Genomic DNA, 21,224 nt, shown 5'->3' with positions numbered 1-21,224 from the left:
CTAGTTCAGTTCTAGTTCAGTTCTAGTTCAGTTCTAGTTCAGTTCTAGTTCAGTTCTAGTTCAGTTCTAGTTCAGTTCTAGTTCAGTTCTAGTTCAGTTCTAGTTCAGTTCTAGTTCAGTTCTAGTTCAGTTCTAGTTCAGTTCTAGTTCAGTTCTAGTTCAGTTCTAGTTCAGTTCTAGTTCAGTTCTAGTTCAGTTCTAGTTCAGTTCTAGTTCAGTTCTAGTTCAGTTCTAGTTCAGTTCTAGTTCAGTTCTAGTTCAGTTCTAGTTCAGTTCTAGTTCAGTTCTAGTTCAGTTCTAGTTCAGTTCTAGTTCAGTTCTAGTTCAGTTCTAGTTCAGTTCTAGTTCAGTTCTAGTTCAGTTCTAGTTCAGTTCTAGTTCAGTTCTAGTTCAGTTCTAGTTCAGTTCTAGTTCAGTTCTAGTTCAGTTCTAGTTCAGTTCTAGTTCAGTTCTAGTTCAGTTCTAGTTCAGTTCTAGTTCAGTTCTAGTTCAGTTTTAGTTCAGTTCTAGTTCAGTTCTAGTTCAGTTCTAGTTCAGTTCTAGTTCAGTTCTAGTTCAGTTCTAGTTCAGTTCTAGTTCAGTTCTAGTTCAGTTCTAGTTCAGTTCTAGTTCAGTTCTAGTTCAGTTCTAGTTCAGTTCTAGTTCAGTTCTAGTTCAGTTTCTAGTTCAGTTCTAGTTCAATTCTAGTTCACTTCTAGTTCAGTTCTAGTTCAGTTCTAGTTCAGTTCTAGTTCAGTTCTAGTTCAGTTCTAGTTCAGTTCTAGTTCAGTTCTAGTTCAGTTCTAGTTTAGTTCTGTTCTAATTCTGTTCTGTTCTAGTTCTGTTCTAATTCTGTTCTAGTTCTGTTCTAGTTCTGTTCTAGTTCTTTTCTAGTTGAGTTCTTAAATTTATACTACTTTCTTATACATACATTTAAACCTTGAGGATTTGCGTTTTGTTTTACTGTTGACCCACTGTTAACTACTACAACATAAAACAGAAAGATCGAAATAAAACTTCTTAAAGTATGCTTTACTTCAACAAAATAAAAATCCCCCAAAGTATGCTAAAATAAAAGACAATGTGCTTTTAGCGAATAATTTTGTCAATTCGTAAATATATAGTAGTACAAACAAATGTTGTTCAACAAACATTTTTTTTTTGCTTTTATTCATTTTTATTGTTTCGCTCAATATTCAACCCACCACCGAAAACTTTTCCAAATATATTTCATCAATATTGTTTGGAAATGAAATTTTATTTGGTGTAAACGTGTTTGAACCAAAAAGAATGTTTTTCTTGTAGATTACTTTCAATTTCTTTTGCATTCGTTGTTATATTTTTCTAAAAAACTTTATTTAAATAATTTTTATTTGCATGAGAGCACTTTTCTTTGGAAAATAATTTAATACCCGTATTTAGCTTTTTTGAGTTCTTTTGTGATTTTAATTTTCTCACTCTAACCGCTTATATTTTGCATAAATTTCAAGACTTGTATAAATATGATTGTCAACGAAATGTTTTATATGTATTGGACATTTAACCCTAAAAAGTTTCTGATAGATTTTATGAGAATTTATGTAAATTTTTTAAATATGAAAAACAAAGTGAACATTTTATGAATTTTATTGAATAACTAGCTATTTATGTAAATATTTAAAAATAAAATTTATAAAAGGTTTATAAAAAATATTCATTCATTCTTTGTGTCAATTGGCTAATATTTATATTTCCATTGAACTTTTTAATAAATACCACTTCTAAAGTGCTGTAAAGTAAGCACTTATACTAAATTTAGTATTTTTTAATTAATTTCTTTGATGTAATGAAAAGTAATTTTCAACTGTCACTTGCAGTATGTATTCCTGTATTCTTAACCTATTGATCTTCGTTTCTATTCAAAAAATAAAAATATTTTTAAATTACTGCATACTTTTAGGTACTGTAAAAAATAAATAAACTAAAGCATACTTTTAACAAAATATTTAAATTTATTACCATTTCTTCTTTATTACTTTTAAAGGTATTTTTATTTACTTTTTAAAGAAAGACATTTACTAGACATTTATTAAAGAAAATGTCTATTCAAATTAAAACAAATAAAATCAGAAATATAAAAATCTCAAAATAAAAGTAAATTCAAATGAAGAGTATAAAAAAATACTTACGTGGTATAATGCCTTGTTCAACAAGCTGTGAATGGGGTCTTCTAACCATTAATTTAACTTTGAGCGCTGCAGGATATTGAGGGTTTATAAAGAAAAAACACACATACACACGTCAAGTACAGCCACAATGTCACATGGAAAAGAAAGAAGAAAAAATAAATTATATTAAAGATAAAAACAAATTATTAGAGATATTTTAAATGTTTAAGGATGAATTTCTTTCAGCGTTGACTGCAATACTATGAACTTTAATAATAATTATTTTGTTTTATAATTTTATCTTTATACAAAGTTATTTCTTCCTTTTAAAATATAAAATACAACTAAAGATTTTCCTTGGCTTTAGAAATTATCTTTAACAATATATGTACGTACATATGTTGTTTGTGTATTAAACTAAGTCGAATCTAAAATACCCTCCATATTAGGGAGTAAATACACACAATCTTCCTTTTATCAACATTTGGGTCAGGTTTTGTTTAGTTCAGTTCTAGTTCAGTTCTAGTTCAGTTCTAGTTCAGTTCTAGTTCAGTTCTAGTTCAGTTCTAGTTCAGTTCTAGTTCAGTTCTAGTTCAGTTCTAGTTCAGTTCTAGTTCAGTTCTAGTTCAGTTCTAGTTCAGTTCTAGTTCAGTTCTAGTTCAGTTCTAGTTCAGCTCTAGTTCAGCTCTAGTTCAGTTCTACTTCAGTTCTAGTTCAGTTCTAGTTCAGTTCTAGTTCAGCTCTAGTTCAGCTCTAGTTCAGTTCTAGTTCAGTTCTAGTTCACTTCTAGTTCAGTTCTAGTTCAGTTCTAGTTCAGTTCTAGTTCAGTTCTAGTTCAGTTCTAGTTCAGTTCTAGTTCAGTTCTAGTTCAGTTCTAGTTCAGTTCTAGTTCAGTTCTAGTTCAGTTCTAGTTCAGTTCTAGTTCAGTTCTAGTTCAGTTCTAGTTCAGTTCTAGTTCAGTTCTAGTTCAGTTCTAGTTCAGATCTAGTTCAGTTCTAGTTCAGTTCTAGTCAGTTCTAGTTCAGTTCTAGTTCAGTTCTAGTTCAGTCTAGTTCAGTTCTAGTTCAGTTCTAGTTCAGTTCTAGTTCAGTTCTAGTTCAGTTCTAGTTCAGTTCTAGTTCAGTTCTACTTCAGTTCTAGTTCAGTTCTACTTCAGTTTCTATCTAGTTCAGTTCTAGTTCTATTCTAGTTCAGTTCTAGTTCAGTTCTAGTTCAGTTCTAGTTCAGTTCTAGTTCAGTTCTACTTCAGTTCTAGTTCAGTTCTACTTCATGTCTAGTTCAGTTCTAGTTCAGTTTCTAGTTTCAGTTCTAGTTCAGTTCTAGTTCAGTTCTAGTTCAGTTCTAGTTCAGTCTAGTTCAGTTCTAGTTCAGTTCTAGTTCAGTTCTAGTTCAGTTCTAGTTCAGTTCTAGTTCAGTTCTAGTTCAGTTCTAGTTCAGTTCTAGTTCAGTTCTAGTTCAGTTCTAGTTCAGTTCTAGTTCAGTTCTAGTTCAGTTCTAGTTCAGGTTCTAGTTCAGTTCTAGTTCAGTTCTAGTTCAGTTCTAGTTCAGTTCTAGTCAGTTCTAGTTCAGTTCTAGTTCAGTTCTAGTTCAGTTTAGTTCAGTTCTAGTTCAGTTCTAGTTCAGTTTCTAGTTCAGTTCTAGTTCAGTTCTAGTCAGTTCTAGTTCAGTTCTAGTTCAGTTCTAGTTCAGTTCTAGTTCAGTTCTAATTCAGTTCTAGTTCAGTTCTAGTTCAGTTCTAGTTCAGTTCTATGTCAGTTCTAGTCAGTTCTACTTCAGTTCTAGTTCAGTTCTAGTTCAGTTCTAGTTCAGTTCTAGTTCAGCTCTAGTTCAGTTCTAGTTCAGTTCTAGTTCAGTTCTAGTTCAGTTCTAGTTCAGTTCTAGTTCAGTTCTAGTTCAGTTCTAGTTCAGTTCTAGTTCAGTTCTAGTTCAGTTCTAGTTCAGTTCTAGTTCAGTTCTAGTTCAGTTCTAGTTCAGTTCTAGTTCAGTTCTAGTTCAGTTCTAGTTCAGTTCTAGTTCAGTTCTAGTTCAGTCTAGTTCAGTTCTAGTAGTTCAGTTCTAGTTCAGTTCTAGTTCAGTTCTAGTTCAGTTCTAGTTCATTTCTAGTTCAGTTCTAGTTCAGTTCTAGTTCAGTTCTTGTTCAGTCTAGTTCAGTTCTAGTTCAGTTCTAGTTAGTTCAGTTCTAGTTCAGTTCTAGTTCAGTTCTAGTTCAGTTCAGTTCAGTTCTAGTTCAGTTCTAGTTCAGTTCTAGTTCAGTTCTAGTTCAGTTCTAGTTCAGTTCTAGTTCAGTTCTAGTTCAGTTCTAGTTCAGTTCTAGTTCAGTTCTAGTTCAGTTCTAGTTCAGTTCTAGTTCAGTTCTAGTTCAGTTCTAGTTCAGTTCTAGTTCAGTTCTAGTTCAGTTCTAGTTCAGTTCTAGTTCAGTTCTAGTTCAGTTCTAGTTCAGTTCTAGTTCAGTTCTAGTTCAGTTCTAGTTCAGTTCTAGTTCAGTTCTAGTTCAGTTCTAGTTCAGTTCTAGTTCAGTTCTAGTTCAGTTCTAGTTCAGTTCTAGTTCAGTTCTAGTTCAGTTCTGTTTCAGTTCTAGTTCAGTTCTAGTTCAGTTCTAGTTCAGTTCTAGTTCAGTTCTAGTTCAGTTCTAGTTCAGTTCTAGTTCAGTTCTAGTTCAGTTCTAGTTCAGTTCTAGTTCAGTTCTAGTTCAGTTCTAGTTCAGTTCTAGTTCAGTTCTAGTTCAGTTCTAGTTCAGTTCCAGTTCAGTTCTAGTTCAGTTCTAGTTCATTTTATAATTTCAATGGAACTTATTTAAATATTTCTCGTTGTTACTTATCTAAAGATTAGTTCAAATATTCACAATTTTGCTACAAATGTTGCCTAGGTTATAAAAAAACTTGATAATACTCATAAATCTTAAGGATAACAGGCTATCCACCAACCAACCACCACCATTTAAATTATAATAAGTTTTTTTATAATTTCCTTCTATATCCATTGGTTTGTGTAGTTAAATGTGTTTTTATTTGTTTTTCTTTATCCATTCTAAGGTCTTATTTATGAATTTAAATAGGACCACAAACGAGTCACTGGAAATAAATAACTTAAACTTTGGTTAGTGGTAGTAAATGGTGGCAGTGGTTTGAACAAATTTGAATGTGTTTTACAACTATTCATAAACAACAGAGACACTGCACTGCGACAGGTTAATTTCAAATTTACAGCAGTTCTAGAGTAAAAGCATTTAAAACAGAATTATAAGGAAAATAAAATATGATTAAAAAATATCAAACTTAGTTTGTCACTAAATGAACATATTAAAAGATATAATTTGTTTGTCTTAAAAAAAAATTTTACTTCCTATTTATAAATGGTCCAATAATGGACAGTTACTGGACAAATTCTAGATTTCCATCGACTCATATTCGAATTAATTATTTTCAAATATTGAAGCAAAGTTTTGAAGTTCTAACAAGTGTATAAACTTCTGCGGTTGTTTAACAACTACAAATGCCATGACATTGCCATCTTCCTACATCTTAAGGCAAAATAGAAACTTGAGGAAAAATAACGCATACATAAAAGAATCAAATAGCCATACACTTAAAGGGGTTTCCAACAAGTGCAGGTTGGAATAGCAAAACCTTTAACAATCATGAAAATAAATTTTTAGTATTTAAAAGTGTCGTACTAGTGAAAGTTAATATTAAACCTATCTTACGGGAAAACCCTGTACTATATAATACTTATACTATTCAAACTGGACTGCTAACTTATGTGTATGTGCACACAAAATGAAGTGCATACGACATAAAGTTAGACACTTCGACCAACAGTCTTGTGGTATTTTTGAACATATGAGCAAAAATAATGAATTGGTTTGTTTACACATCTTTTGATTATGACAGCACATAACCACACAAGTCTTTCAAGATGCAATCAACATATGGAAACTAACGATTTGGTATAAACATAAATATAGATAAATTAAGTAAACAAGTATTTTTGCAAATTTAAATAAATATTTAAATTATTTTAAAGAAAACTATTATCGTTATTTTTTAAAATTGCATAAATATAATTGCTTTGAAAAAATGTACAGGAACTACAAATTAAAAAAGAATATAGTTTAGTATATAGAATGTAGATAGAGATTATAGACTGTCTGGTCTATAGACAAAACACTACAGACTATCTACTAGACTATAGACTAGACTATAGACTAGACTTTAGACTAGACTATAGACTAGACTATAGACTAGACTATAGACTAGACTATAGACTAGCCTATAGACTAGACTATAGACTAGACTATAGACTAGACTATAGACTAGACTATAGAGTAGACTATAGACTAGCCTATAGACTAGACTATAGACTAGACTATAGACTAGACTATAGACTAGACTATAGACTAGACTATAGACTAGACTATAGACTAGACTATAAGACTATAGACTAGACTATAGACTAGACTATAGACTAGACTATAGACTAGACTAGACTATAGACTAGACTAGACTATAGACTAGACTAGACTATAGACTAGACTAGACTAGACTAGACTAGACTAGACTAGACTAGACTAGACTAGACTAGACTAGACTAGACTAGACTAGACTAGACTAGACTAGACTAGACTAGACTAGACTAGACTAGACTAGACTAGACTAGACTAGACTAGACTAGACTAGACTAGACTAGACTAGAATAGACTAGACTAGAATATAGACTAGACTATAGACTAGACTATAGACTAGACTATAGACTAGACTATAGACTAGACTATAGACTAGACTATAGACTAGACTATAGACTAGACTATAGACTAGACTATAGACTAGACTATAGACTAAGACTATAGACTAGACTATAGACTAGACTATAGACTAGACTATAGACTAGACTATAGACTAGACTATAGACTAGACTATAGAATAGACTATAGACTAGACTATAGACTAGACTATAGACTAGACTATAGACTAGACTATAGACTAGACTATAGACTAGACTATAGACTAGACTATAGACTAGACCTATAGACTAGACTATAGACTAGACTATAGACTAGACTATAGACTAGACTATAGACTAGACTATAGACTAGACTATAGACTAGACTATAGACTAGACTATAGACTAGACTATAGACTAGACTATAGACTAGACTATAGACTAGACTATAGACTAGACTATAGACTCGGACTTAGACTAGACTATAGACTAGACTATAGACTAGACTATAGGACTAGACTATAGACTAGACTATAGACTAGACTATAGACTAGACTATAGACTAGACTATAGGACTAGACTATAGACTAGACTATAGACTAGACTATAGACTAGACTATAGACTAGACTATAGACTAATATAGACTAATAGACTAGACTATTAGACTAGACTATAGACTAGACTATAGACTAGACTATAGACTAGCCTATAGACTAGACTATAGACTAGACTATAGACTAGACTATAGACTAGACTATAGACTAGACTATAGACTAGACTATAGACTAGACTATAGACTAGACTATAGACTAGACTATAGACTAGACTATAGACTAGACTATAGACTAGGACTATAGACTAGACTATAGACTAGACTATAGACTAGACTATAGACTAGACTATAGACTAGACTATAGACTAGACCTATAGACTAGACTATAGACTACACTATAGATTACACTATAGATTACACTATAGACTTGACTTTGCTACCTAAAAGAATTTCCATTCGACTTATTTTCTTCTTATAACTAAATAATAAAATATCTTGATTTTCAGCAACAAAATTTTATGAAAAATAATGGAATAAACAAAAAAAAAAAACATTTCTTATTAAATGTTTATTTAATTAACACATTAGCAAACAAATTAATTTGTACCATAAATTTGTTTGTATTTAAAATCTAATTTGTTTGTATGAAAATATAAAGCGCAAAACGACTGAATACGTAATATGTATTATGACTCGGCTGCGTATGAGTTTTTTGCTGAAAGAAAAAAATCATACAAATATTACTCATACGTCTAAGTAAACATATGCTGAAGAAAAACGTCTAATTTGCAGTTAAAATAATTTCTTTATTTGTTAATTAAATGATTTTGAGAAGAATTAACATAAAATAAAACTTTTAATTAAGCAGCCAAGAAGTAGAAAAACAATTTGTGTTTTGAATTAAGTCATAATTATTGTTAATCTCAATAAAAAAATAGACCTAACGTCTTGAAACAGGCACAAAACCAAGAACTTTAACCATTTCATGTTTGGTTTTCTATTTATGTTGTTTTAATTTTTAATGTATTAACACTAGATAATGTGCTGAAAAGTAGCTCTAATATATAATTTATTCCTGGAATAATCTATTGCCTTATCTTTAACATAAAACAGAAAAATACATTAACGTATCTATCCCTTAAGGATTATAGCATAATAAAAATGTCTAAAATAACATTGTCCTAATTTCAAATTCAATGTTAAGGAGTCACTGTCATCACCATCCCAAATGTTTTCAAACAGTTTTATTTTGCTGATTTCTGGCCTAATTTTCACTTTTTTTTTGAATTTCCTCATTGTTTTTTCTTTTGCAAGCAAGAAATTAAAAACCTCAAATGCGTGACAACAAATATGACAGACGACAGCAGGCGACAGTTTATTTTACACTCAATGACGCCATTAAAACAAATAAACAAGCAACTTAAAACCAACAATAACTACAATAACAAATTATAAAATATAATTTTTATTTATTTGCTGTATAATTTTGTTTTTCTTAGAACTGAGGACACACACTTTCAGAAACAAACAAATTAAAGGAATAAAATAAAATGAATTGAAACGAAAAAAGAACAAAATCAAGATAAAATAATGAAATTATAAATAATGATGTAGTATAACAGGTCAACGTAAGAACAACAAGTAAATAACACTCAGTATAAGTACATAAGAGAAATTGAAGAAATGTGGGCGATAATTGGTTGCTTTTTGCTAAAAGTAGTTGCGAGTGTTAACAAAGTGTGTCTATAAATATCAGGGAGCGGTAAATAAAGTCACCGGCGACTGAAACTCTTAACAGAAGGCAAGTGAGAATCTATATTTTAAATCAGCACAGGGTACTCTTAAAGCCGACCTCTGTTCAGTATTCTATACGTATTGTCTTACTTACTAAATCTAGTAGGAATGTCATAAAGTTTTGCTTTCTTTCCTGAGTTGTATTATTTTTGTTTTTAAATAAATATTACATTTTGTAAGCATAGGTTAGATTTCATTAAAACGTATTAACATACTAAGACTGCTCTAAATACCTCTTACGAAGTGTTTAATTTTATATTATTTTTCGGCTCTCTCTTTTAGTTTCTTATATAGTGAAACTGTAATGAATTTACTTGGACGTATGAGTATTATTTGCATGAGTTTCATTATACATAACACTCATACGCAGCAAAGTCATATGGTGTTTAATATACTGTTATACAAAGAATATTTTATACACAACTATTATACTCAAGATTAAAAATTGAGACTACAATCCAGTCTATACACCAGACTCTTATACGGGATATAGCCCAGACTATAGTCCAAACTGTAAAACAAACTATATATATACTAACGGCCAGACTATAAACGAGACAAGAGTCCAGACTATAGACTAGACTATAAACCAGACTATAGATCATACTATAGACCAGATTATAATCCAGACTATAAACGAAGCTAGAATTCATACTATGGACAAGATAACACTCCAGACTATAGTACATACTATAGACAAGATAATAGACCAAACTAGGGGTCAGACTATAGTACATACTATAGACAAGATAATAGACCAAACTAGGGGTCAGACTATAGTCCGGACTGTAGACCAGCCTGTAATCCATACTATATACCGGACTACAGACCCGACTATACACCAGACTAGACTAGACTAGACTATAGACTAGACTATAGACTAGACTATAGACTAGACTATAGACTAGACTATAGACTAGACTATAGACTAGACTATAGACTAGACTATAGACTAGACTATAGACTAGACTATAGACTAGACTATAGACTAGACTATAGACTAGACTATAGACTAGACTATAGACTAGACTATAGACTAGACTATAGACTAGACTATAGACTAGACTATAGACTAGACTATAGACTAGACTATAGACTAGACTATAGACTAGACTATAGACTAGACTATAGACTAGACTATAGACTAGGCTATAGACTAGGCTATAGACTAGACTATAGACTAGACTATAGACTAGACTATAGACTAGACATTAGACTAGACTATAGACTAGACTATAGACTAGACTATAGACTAGACTATAGACTAGACTATAGACTAGACTATAGACTAGACTATAGACTAGACTATAGACTAGACTATAGACTAGACTATAGACTAGACTATAGACTAGACTATAGACTAGACTATAGACTAGACTATAGACTAGACTATAGACTAGACTATAGACTAGACTATAGACTAGACTATAGACTAGATTATAGACTAGACTATAGACTAGACTATAGACTAGACTATAGACTAGACTATAGACTAGACTATAGACTAGACTATAGACTAGACTATAGACTAGACTATAGACTATAGACTAGACTATAGACTAGACTATAGACTAGACTATAGACTAGACTATAGACTAGACTATAGACTAGACTATAGACTAGACTATAGACTAGACTATAGACTAGACTATAGACTAGACTATAGACTAGACTATAGACTAGACTAGACTAGACTATAGACTAAACTATAGACTAGACTATAGACTAGACTATAGACTAGACTATAGACTAGACTATAGACTAGACTATAGACTAGACTATAGACTAGACTATAGACTAGACTATAGACTAGACTATAGACTAGACTATAGACTAGACTATAGACTAGACTATAGACTAGACTATAGACTAGACTATAGACTAGACTATAGACTAGACTATAGACTAGGCTATAGACTAGGCTATAGACTAGACTATAGACTAGACTATAGACTAGACTATAGACTAGACATAGACTATAGACTAGACTATAGACTAGACTATAGACTAGACTATAGACTAGACTATAGACTAGACTATAGACTAGACTATAGACTAGCTATAGACTAGACTATAGACTAGACTATAGACTAGACTATAGACTAGACTATAGACTAGACTATAGACTAGACTATAGACTAGACTATAGACTAGACTATAGACTAGACTATAGACTAGACTATAGACTAGACTATAGACTAGACTATAGACTAGACTATAGACTAGACTATAGACTAGACTATAGACTAGACTATAGACTAGACTATAGACTAGACTATAGACTAGACTATAGACTAGACTATAGACTAGACTATAGACTAGACTATAGACTAGACTATAGACTAGACTATAGACTAGACTATAGACTAGACTATAGACTAGACTATAGACTAGACTATAGACTAGACTATAGACTAGACATAGACTAGACTATAGACTAGACTATAGACTAGACTATAGACTAGACTATAGACTAGACTATAGACTAGACTATAGACTAGACTATAGACTATCTAGACTATAGACTAGACTATAGACTAGACTATAGACTAGACTATAGACTAGACTATAGACTAGACTATAGACTAGACTATAGACTATACTATAGACTAGACTATAGACTATAGACTAGACTAGACTATAGACTAGACTATAGACTATAGACTAGACTATAGACTAGACTATAGACTAGACTATAGACTAGACTATAGACTAGACTATAGACTAGACTATAGACTAGATTATAGACTAGACTATAGACTAGACTATAGACTAGACTATAGACTAGACTATAGACTAGACTATAGACTAGACTATAGACTAGACTATAGACTAGACTATAGACTAGACTATAGACTAGACTATAGACTAGACTATAGACTAGACTATAGACTAGACTATAGACTAGACTATAGACTAGACTATAGACTAGACTATAGACTAGACTATAGACTAGACTATAGACTAGACTATAGACTAGACTATAGACTAGACTATAGACTAGACTATAGACTAGACTATAGACTAGACTATAGACTAGACTATAGACTAGACTATAGACTAGACTATAGACTATACTATACTAGACTATGACTAGACTATAGACTAGACTATAGACTAGACTATAGACTAGACTATAGACTAGACTATAGACTAGACTATAGACTGGACTATAGACTAGACTATAGACTAGACTATAGACTAGACTATAGACTAGCCTATATAACCGAGTTATTAAAGTCTATAGTCAAAACTATTAAGTTTAAACGATTTTCGAGATTATATATCAGACTGCAATCGAAAATATAGACCAGACTATAGTCAAATCTACATGTATGTATATAGACCGAACTAAATTCTATACTTTAAAACAAAGACAAATCGTGTTTTCTATAGAAAACACAAATATTTTGTAAAAATTTTTCCTAATTTAAAACAAAAATTTTTAAAATATTTATTGTTTTACAAAAATGATAAAATATTTTACAAAATTTTCCATTCAACATTGAAAAAGTTTTACCATTAATAAACATTTAAAAGTGGGTGTGTTACATTAGGTAATAATAAAAAATTCCTAGAAATTAAAAAAACCCACATTACAACCACCACCATCAAGAAAATGTCTCAAATTGTCTTTATTTACAAATAAAATTTCCATGATCTAATTTTTAAGAAAACAACATCATAAAAGATCGAACGTAAAATTTTCTAAAGAATTGTTTTAGATTTGTTTACAACATTGTTTTGTTTTTCTTCTAAAAATCGATTAAGCGCCAAAAACACTGAAAAAAACATAAACTAAACAGCTAAACGTGTGTAAATTTGTGGTGTTGTAATTTGGAGGTGTTTCTCATTAAATGGTAGAAAAAAAAATAATTAATTTAAAAGTAAATTGTTGAAAACAACATTTGTATAATAAAAACTTGAAAAAAAAATAAAAACAATTTAATTTGTTTTCATAAAAAAAAAAAAAAAAAAAAAACTTAAATGATTTAGGCCGGCCGGTTAGGTTAACTAGACATTATTGCAAGAATACATGTTGCGTGTATTTTTTTTCACTTATAGTCATTTAGGCACCATATTCTTCATCATCAGCATTATGGTCATTAGCCATTTTTATTCATTTGGGGCATTGGCAACAAGCACCATTATCTTCAATCTAAATATCTTCTACATTCATGTTGTTTTTATATTCGAATTTTATTTTATTTCTTTGGTTTTATTGTTTTGTTCTTGATCAATTAGATTTTGGCATTTTTATTACTTTTGACAACATCTCAGCATATAAAACGCACAATTTTATTCTTCCACTTTCGCTCGTTTATAGCTGTGTTTTTGTTATTTAGACACTTTCATTTAATGTTTGATTGGTTGTGGTAATAAAACGAAAATCAAACACGCAAAAATTAATAATTTATTTGTTAGAGACACTTAAAACGTACGCAGCATTTGATTTTACAATCGAATCAATATGTTTAATATCATTAATTAAATATTGTGGATAAGAAGACAGATACTACTAGTTGATTGGTAATATTATGGGGGGTATAAGAGAATTTGTAAATGAAATAAATTCTGAACTGTTATAGAGATAGATGATAGACAGGCTTAAACAATGGGTGATGGGTTCAGTGAACTGAAAATAAAGGGGAAAAATGAACTTAAATAACCGTTTTTTTTTCTTTAACTTGAGTATAACAGTTTTTGTATAAAGAATTTGCTGAAAACTAAAACTTTCTGTATGATCGTTTTATAGAAAATTTTTAGTATAACAGTTTTCACAATATGTAATTTTGTATATAACAGTTATCTGTATAAAAAATTTTGAATTTTTATAAAAGTTTTAATGGATAAATTATTATAACAGTTTTTCATTTCTATTTCTCGATAAAAAAATTATGTATAACAGTTTCAAGTTTTTATATAACAGTTTTCTCTATCGAAAATTTTATTTATAACAGCTTTTTATAGAAACAAGTTTTCATACTACTTTTTCTGTAGGAAATTTTTGTGTATAACAGTTTACTTATGGGAAATTTAGTGTGTTACAGTTTCTCAATAAAAAATGTTTACATTAATGTAAACTGTTAGTGTATAACAGTTAATTTTATTGAAAATTTAATATTTGAAAGTTTTCTCTATAAAATACATTGTGTATAACAGTTAACCATATAGAAAATTCAGTATATAACAGTTTTCTCTACAAAAATGCTATGTATAACAGTTTTTTATAATAATAATGTTGTGTAAAGCTGTTTGCTTTATAAAAATGAGTTTGTATAACAGTTTTTTCTATTGAAATTTTAATGTATTAAAGTGTATAACAGTTTTGTTTATTGAAAATCAAGTGTTTAACATGTTTCTTTTAAAATGTTGTTCAAAGCTGTTTGATTTATAAAAATGTTTTCACCATAAAAATTTCTTTATAACAGTTTACTTTATTGAAAATTTAGGTTATAATCTTTTTTCTATTAAAAATGTTGTGTAAAGCAGTTTGCCTTTACAAAATTGTTATTGTATAACAGTTTTCTCCATGAAAATGTTGAGTATAACAGTTTTCCTTACAAAAAAATTTTGTGTAACAATTTTTTCTATTGAAAATTTTAAAAATTAAAGTTTTTTCTACAGGAATTTTGTGTATAACAGTTTACTTTATTGAACATTTTGCGTTAAAGTTTTATTTTTAGAAACTGTGGTGTATAACAGTTTTCTCTATAAACATGTTGTGAATAATAGTTTTATTTTGAGAAACTTTTGTGTATTTTTGTCTCTATAGACCACTTTGTATATAACAGTTCTCTTTATGGACACTAAGCAGTCCAATTATTTAAGTTCTCTGCTTATCCTGCTCTCTGCTTTTCTTTAATGAGAAAACTTTTCTTTGGCAATTTACAAAAACTAACCATTAATTGCGAAAAACATATAAAACAATTTATAAAACTTTGTTAATATGTATTTCCAAAAAATAAAATAACAAAAATACACACGCAAAGTTATCATTAAACTTTTAATCCTTTTTCTAACCAAAAGCCTCATTTAATCCAGCTTTTTTCCTTTTACACCAATTACTCTTAATCTCTCTCCCACTCTTATTTTCAATATGACAGTATAAATACAATATTTATATGGCTCATAACTACTAAACTTTTTCCTGTTCACTTTATTTATTTATTACCTGTAATGACACTCGATTAACATGTCGCTCAGTTGGGTATTAAGGATGCAAATTATTATGCCATTAACCATCATTATGGTTTAGTTTTATTAAGGCTAGTAGCTGAAGTTTTCTTTTTGCATTCCCTTTAATATTTTCCTCTATGTTTTATATTGATTTTATTTAGTTTTCTTTTTTTATGGTCATATTTGTCGACATAACATTAAAAGGACATTATAATAAACAGTATTTAGCTATTATAGTACTAATGGAAGGAGAGAATCCACCAACATAATCTTAAATAAATTTTGTTAGTAGTCTATAGTCTTGTCCTATAGTCCCGTCTATAGTCTAGTCTATATTCTAGTCTATAGTCTAGTCTATAGTCTAGTCTATAGTCTATCAGTCTAGTCTATAGTCTAGTCTATAGTCTAGTCTATAGTCTAGTCTATAGTCTAGTCTATAGTCTAGTCTATAGTCTATAGTCTAGTCTATAGTCTAGTCATAGTCTAGTCTATAGTCTAGTCATAGTCTAGTCTATAGTCTAGTCTATAGTCTAGTCTATAGTCTAGTCTATAGTCTAGTCTATAGTAGTCTAGTCTATAGTTAGTCTATAGTCTAGTCTATTAGTCTGTCTATAGTCTAGTCTATAGTCTAGTCTATAGTCTAGTCATAGTCTAGTCTATAGTCTAGTCTATAGTCTAGTCTATAGTCTAGTCTATAGTCTAGTCTATAGTCTAGTCTATAGTCTAGTCTATAGTAGTCTATAGTCTAGTCTATAGTCTAGTCTATAGTCTAGTCTATAGTCTAGTCTATAGTCTAGTCTATAGTCTAGTCTAAAGCCTAGAACTTTTATATATAAATTTCCTCTATAAAAATGGTATGCATAACGGTTTTGTATCCAAATTTTATTAAAGTTTTCACTATTAAAAGGAATACGTTCTTTAAGTTCCATTTATAGTCCAACGTTATGCTCAAGTAAATTTGCAGAACAAACTGCAGCCATTTAAATTATATTGTAGTCAACAAAACACAATTTTCAGTCATAAAATTAATCTTTATTACGACTACAGGCTGTATGAAGTCAAATTCCGGAATTGTACGGCATTTTAAACAAACAAACAAACAAACAAACATGTTGATAAAACCAATAGCAAATTTTGTGACACATTGACAAAACAAGCAAACCCAGCAAACAAGATGTTTGATATCAAATTGAAAATGTTTTGATAATGATCGTTTAAAAATAGCCTCTAGGTTTAAGAATTAAATTTAGTATCTTTAATCTAATTTAATCTTGTTGCTTCAATGTCGAATTAAGATCTTATTTTAGACTTTTGAGCCCTTTGATAATAAATAAAACTAATTGTTTACAAAGTTCGAACTATGTTACGAATAAAACGATTTATCGATAACATCTGATTACAAATTGAAAATACTGAATGCAAATATAAAATTCACGTCTCTATTTAGATTTAAAAAACCTTTCAGTTATTGCATTTCTTAACAACCATTATCCAACCACAATATATTTTGTTCATTGGTTAACTACCACACGAACCTACAGCCTTGACAGTCCATTGCATACATTTGCATAAACAAATAACAGTTTAAGATGAAACCTAGAGATACAGGTTGTTTTCAACAAATAGACAACATGTTGATAGCTATTATAAGCAACAAGTGGAAGTAAGGGGTATATGGGTGCTTCTATCAAAATAGAGAATAGTGTGGGAGTGGGAAAAAGGAGGCGTTACAATTATAATTATTACTGTAAGGCTGCTATCACCATTTCTGTGTGAGTGGACGCGGCCCCAGTCGTCGTTGTTTTTATTGTGAAAATAAATGTAAACAATATAAAATAACTCTACAACGTATGGTTGAATGTTTTTAATGCATATCACGTAATCGATTACGTTTGTACGAGTAATAAAATAATAAAAGCAACAACAAGCACAACAAAAAGATCTAAAACCAAGAACAAGATGTTGAAGAACAGCAACAACAAGCAGCTGTGAATATTAGGGTGGTCCAATTAAAAACTTCATAGTTCTAGTCATTAGTCTCTTTTATAGTCTAGCCTATAGCCTAGTCTATAGTAGGCCTATAGCCTAGTCTATAGTCTAGTCTTATAGTTCTAGTCTATAGTCTCTAGCCTATAGTCTCGTCTAGTAGTTCGTCTATAGTCTCGTCTATAGTCTAGTCTATAGTCTCGTCTAGTCTAGTCTAGTCTATAGTCCTCGTTATAGTCAGTCTATAGTCTAGTCTATAGTCTAGTCTATAGTCTAGTCTATAGTCTTAGTCTATAGTCTAGTCTATAGTCTAGTCTATAGTCGAGTCTATAGTCTATTCTTATTAGTCTAGTCTCTAGTCTAGTCTATAGTCTATTCTATAGTCTAGTCTATAGTCTAGTCTATAGTTCTAGTCCTAATAGTCTCGTCTATAGTCTAGTCTATAGTCTAGTCTATAGTCTAGTCTATAGTCTAGTATATAGTCTATTCTATAGCGTAATCTATAGTTTAGTCTATAGTCTAGTCTATAGTCTAGTCTATAGTCTAGTCTATAGTCTAGTCTATAGTCTAGTCTATAGTCTAGTCTATAGTCTAGTCTATAGTCTAGTCTATAGTCTAGTCTATAGTCTAGTCTATAGTCTAGTCTATAGTCTAGTCTATAGTCTAGTCTATAGTCTAGTCTATAGTCTAGTCTATAGTCTAGTCTATAGTCTAGTCTATAGTCTAGTCTATAGTCTAGTCTATAGTCTAGTCTATAGTCTAGTCTATAGTCTAGTCTATAGTCTAGTCTATAGTCTAGTCTATAGTCTAGTCTATAGTCTAGTCTATAGTCTAGTCTATAGTCTAGTCTATAGTCTAGTCTATAGTCTAGTCTATAGTCTAGTCTATAGTCTAGTCTATAGTCTAGTCTATAGTCTAGTCTATAGTCTAGTCTATAGTCTAGTCTATAGTCTAGTCTATAGTCTAGTCTATAGTCTAGTCTATAGTCTAGTCTATAGTCTAGTCTATAGTCTAGTCTATAGTCTAGTCTATAGTCTAGTCTATAGTCTAGTCTATAGTCTAGTCTATAGTCTAGTCTATAGTCTAGTCTAGTCTAGTCTATAGTCTAGTCTAGTCTAGTCTATAGTCTAGTCTATAGTCTAGTCTATAGTCTAGTCTATAGTCTAGTCTATAGTCTAGTCTATAGTCTAGTCTATAGTCTAGTCTATAGTCTAGTCTATAGTCTAGTCTATAGTCTAGTCTATAGTCTAGTCTATAGTCTAGTCTATAGTCTAGTCTATAGTCTAGTCTATAGTCTAGTCTATTGTCTAGTCTATAGTCCAGTCTATGGTCTAGTCTATTGTCTAGTCTATAGTCCAGTCTATAGTCTAGTCTACAGTCTAGTCTATAGTCTAGTCTATTGTCTAGTCTATAGTCCAGTCTATAGTCTAGTCTACAGTCTAGTCTATAGTCTAGTCTATAGTCTAGTCTATAGTCTAGTCTATAGTCTAGTCTATAGTCTAGTCTATAGTCTAGTCTATAGTCTAGTCTATAGTCTAGTCTATAGTCTAGTCTATAGTCTAGTCTATAGTCTAGTCTATAGTCTTGTCTATAGTCTAGTCTATAGTCTAGTCTATAGTCTAGTCTATAGTCTAGTCTATAGTCTAGTCTATAGTCTAATAGTCTAGTCTATAGTCTAGTCTATAGTCTAGTCTATAGTCTAGTCTATAGTCTAGTCTATAGTCTAGTCTAAAGTCTAGTCTATAGTCTAGTCTATAGTCTAGTCTATAGTCTAGTCTATAGTCTAGTCTATAGTCTAGTCTATAGTCTAGTCTATAGTCTAGTCTATAGTCTAGTCTATAGTCTAGTCTATAGTCTAGTCTATAGTCTAGTCTATAGTCTAGTCTATAGTCTAGTCTATAGTCTAGTCTATAGTCTAGTCTATAGTCTAGTCTATAGTCTAGTCTATAGTCTAGTCTATAGTCTAGTCTATAGTCTAGTCTATAGTCTAGTCTATAGTCTAGTCTATAGTCTAGTCTATAGTCTAGTCTATAGTCTAGTCTATAGTCTAGTCCATAGTCTAGTCTATAGTCTAGTCTATAGTCTAGTCTATAGTCTAGTCTATAGTCTAGTCTATAGTCTAGTCTATAGTCTATAGTCTAGTCTATAGTCTAGTCTATAGTCTAGTCTATAGTCTAGACTATAGACTAGTCTATAGTCTAGACTATAGACTAGTCTATAGTCTAGTCTATAGTCTAGTCTATAGTCTAGTCTATAGTCTAGTCTATAGTCTAGTCTATAGTCTAGTCTATAGTCTAGTCTATAGTCTAGTCTATAGTCTAGTCTATTGTCTAGTCTATAGTCTAGTCTATAGTCTAGTCTATAGTCTAGTCTATAGTCTAGTTTATAGTCTAGTCTATAGTCTAGTCTATAGTCTAGTCTATAGTCTAGTCTATCTAGTCTATAGTCTAGTCATAGTCTAGTCTATAGTCTAGTCTATAGTCTAGTCTATAGTCTATTTTATAGTCTAGCCTATAGTCTAGTCTATAGTCTAGTCTATAGTCTAGTCTATAGTCTAGTCTATAGTCTAGTCTATAGTCTAGTCTATAGTCTATAGTCTAGTCTATAGTCTAGGTCTATAGTCTAGTCTATAGTCTAGTCTATAGTCTAGTCTATAGTCTAGTCTATAGTCCAGTTTTAAAAACGTTCTTTTTGAAGAACAAAAGTTGTTGAAATTTGTTCACAAGTGCAACCCTATTACACCCACTATAGCAGGACTTTATAATATTTATATGTATTGTGTCTGTGTGCATGTGTACTACTATATTAATATTTATTATTTTGTTAATTTGTATGTATTTGGTCATTCTCACATGTATATGGTTTATATCTGTGTGTGTTTTATTTGTTTTTTTTTGTGTATATGTATTTAACATCCGTTTACTATCAAAGATTACATTTTGGTTAAAATGATGTGGCTTTTAATTTCAACAAATGTGTGTATATTAACAACAACGAAAAAAACATTTTTGTATTTCATATAATATTTTTTATTTCTATTCAATGAAGCATTAAATGTGTGATAATGTGTGGCGACTTCCTTTTTACAAGATCTTTGACAATTCAGGAAATACGACACTACTAAAGAGGGATTTATTTTGTAATAAACAAGGTAAATGGTTGGTATAGAAAATGTTAAGTGTAGTAAGTAATAATATGAAGGGGGAATGAACGGCACTCGTCAGAGTGTTAAATGGCAATTAAATTGTAATACTAAACCAAGAACTGGTGTATGGAATAGTCTGTGGACTAGCCTATATACTAGTCTATTAACTATTCTATACACTAGTCTATGGACTTGTCTGTGTACTTTGAACTCTATTTAGCTGAATTCACTTTATTATTGTCCCATCCCTGCAAATAATAGTAATTTAATTATTATTTTAACTATGTATTTTACTCAAATCTCTGGTCAAACACTTTAGCTATTAAAAGCTTTTTAGCTCAACTATGCTTCTGCCGCAAAAACCACACAAATATTTACTTTAGTCCTTAGTTTATAAAATAAACTTAAAGTTATAAATAAAAACATTGTTACCCTAAATACAATAAATAATAAAAAATTCCCAAGCAACAAAAACTTTATACCTTTTTTCAACATTTTATTTTCATTTGAAAACAAATTCCTATCTAACCCAAAGCCCGTTTTAATCCAGTAATGAATAAAAAAAACACACAACAGCAAAACTAAATTAAAACTACAATAAGTTTTAAGTTTCAACTAAAATATGCAAGAATTGTGGTTTTCAGGTTGATACCAAAACCGAGAAGACTAAAAATAAATACAAGCCAGAGCATGTTGTTTCCCGAGAGCAACAATTTTTGG

At 30.4% G+C, this 21,224-nt stretch overlaps 1 protein-coding gene across 1 annotated transcript in view; it reads right to left on the bottom strand.

The window, feature by feature from the left end:
• LOC119604648 (homeobox protein 5) overlaps positions 1–21,224 on the bottom strand; it is a 42,246-nt gene that overhangs the window by 6,668 nt on the left and 14,354 nt on the right. The window contains 1 exon segment of the mRNA XM_037957410.1: positions 2,148–2,213. Within this exon segment, the coding sequence (XP_037813338.1) occupies positions 2,148–2,213 (66 nt within the window).

The sequence above is a fragment of the Lucilia sericata genome, unplaced genomic scaffold (genome assembly GCF_015586225.1).
Source record: "Lucilia sericata isolate MDLA Ls3-8-SP2 unplaced genomic scaffold, ASM1558622v1 Contig000413F_arrow, whole genome shotgun sequence".
Taxonomy (NCBI): Eukaryota; Metazoa; Arthropoda; class Insecta; order Diptera; family Calliphoridae; genus Lucilia; species Lucilia sericata.
This window is presented reverse-complemented; position numbering and strand designations above follow the sequence as displayed.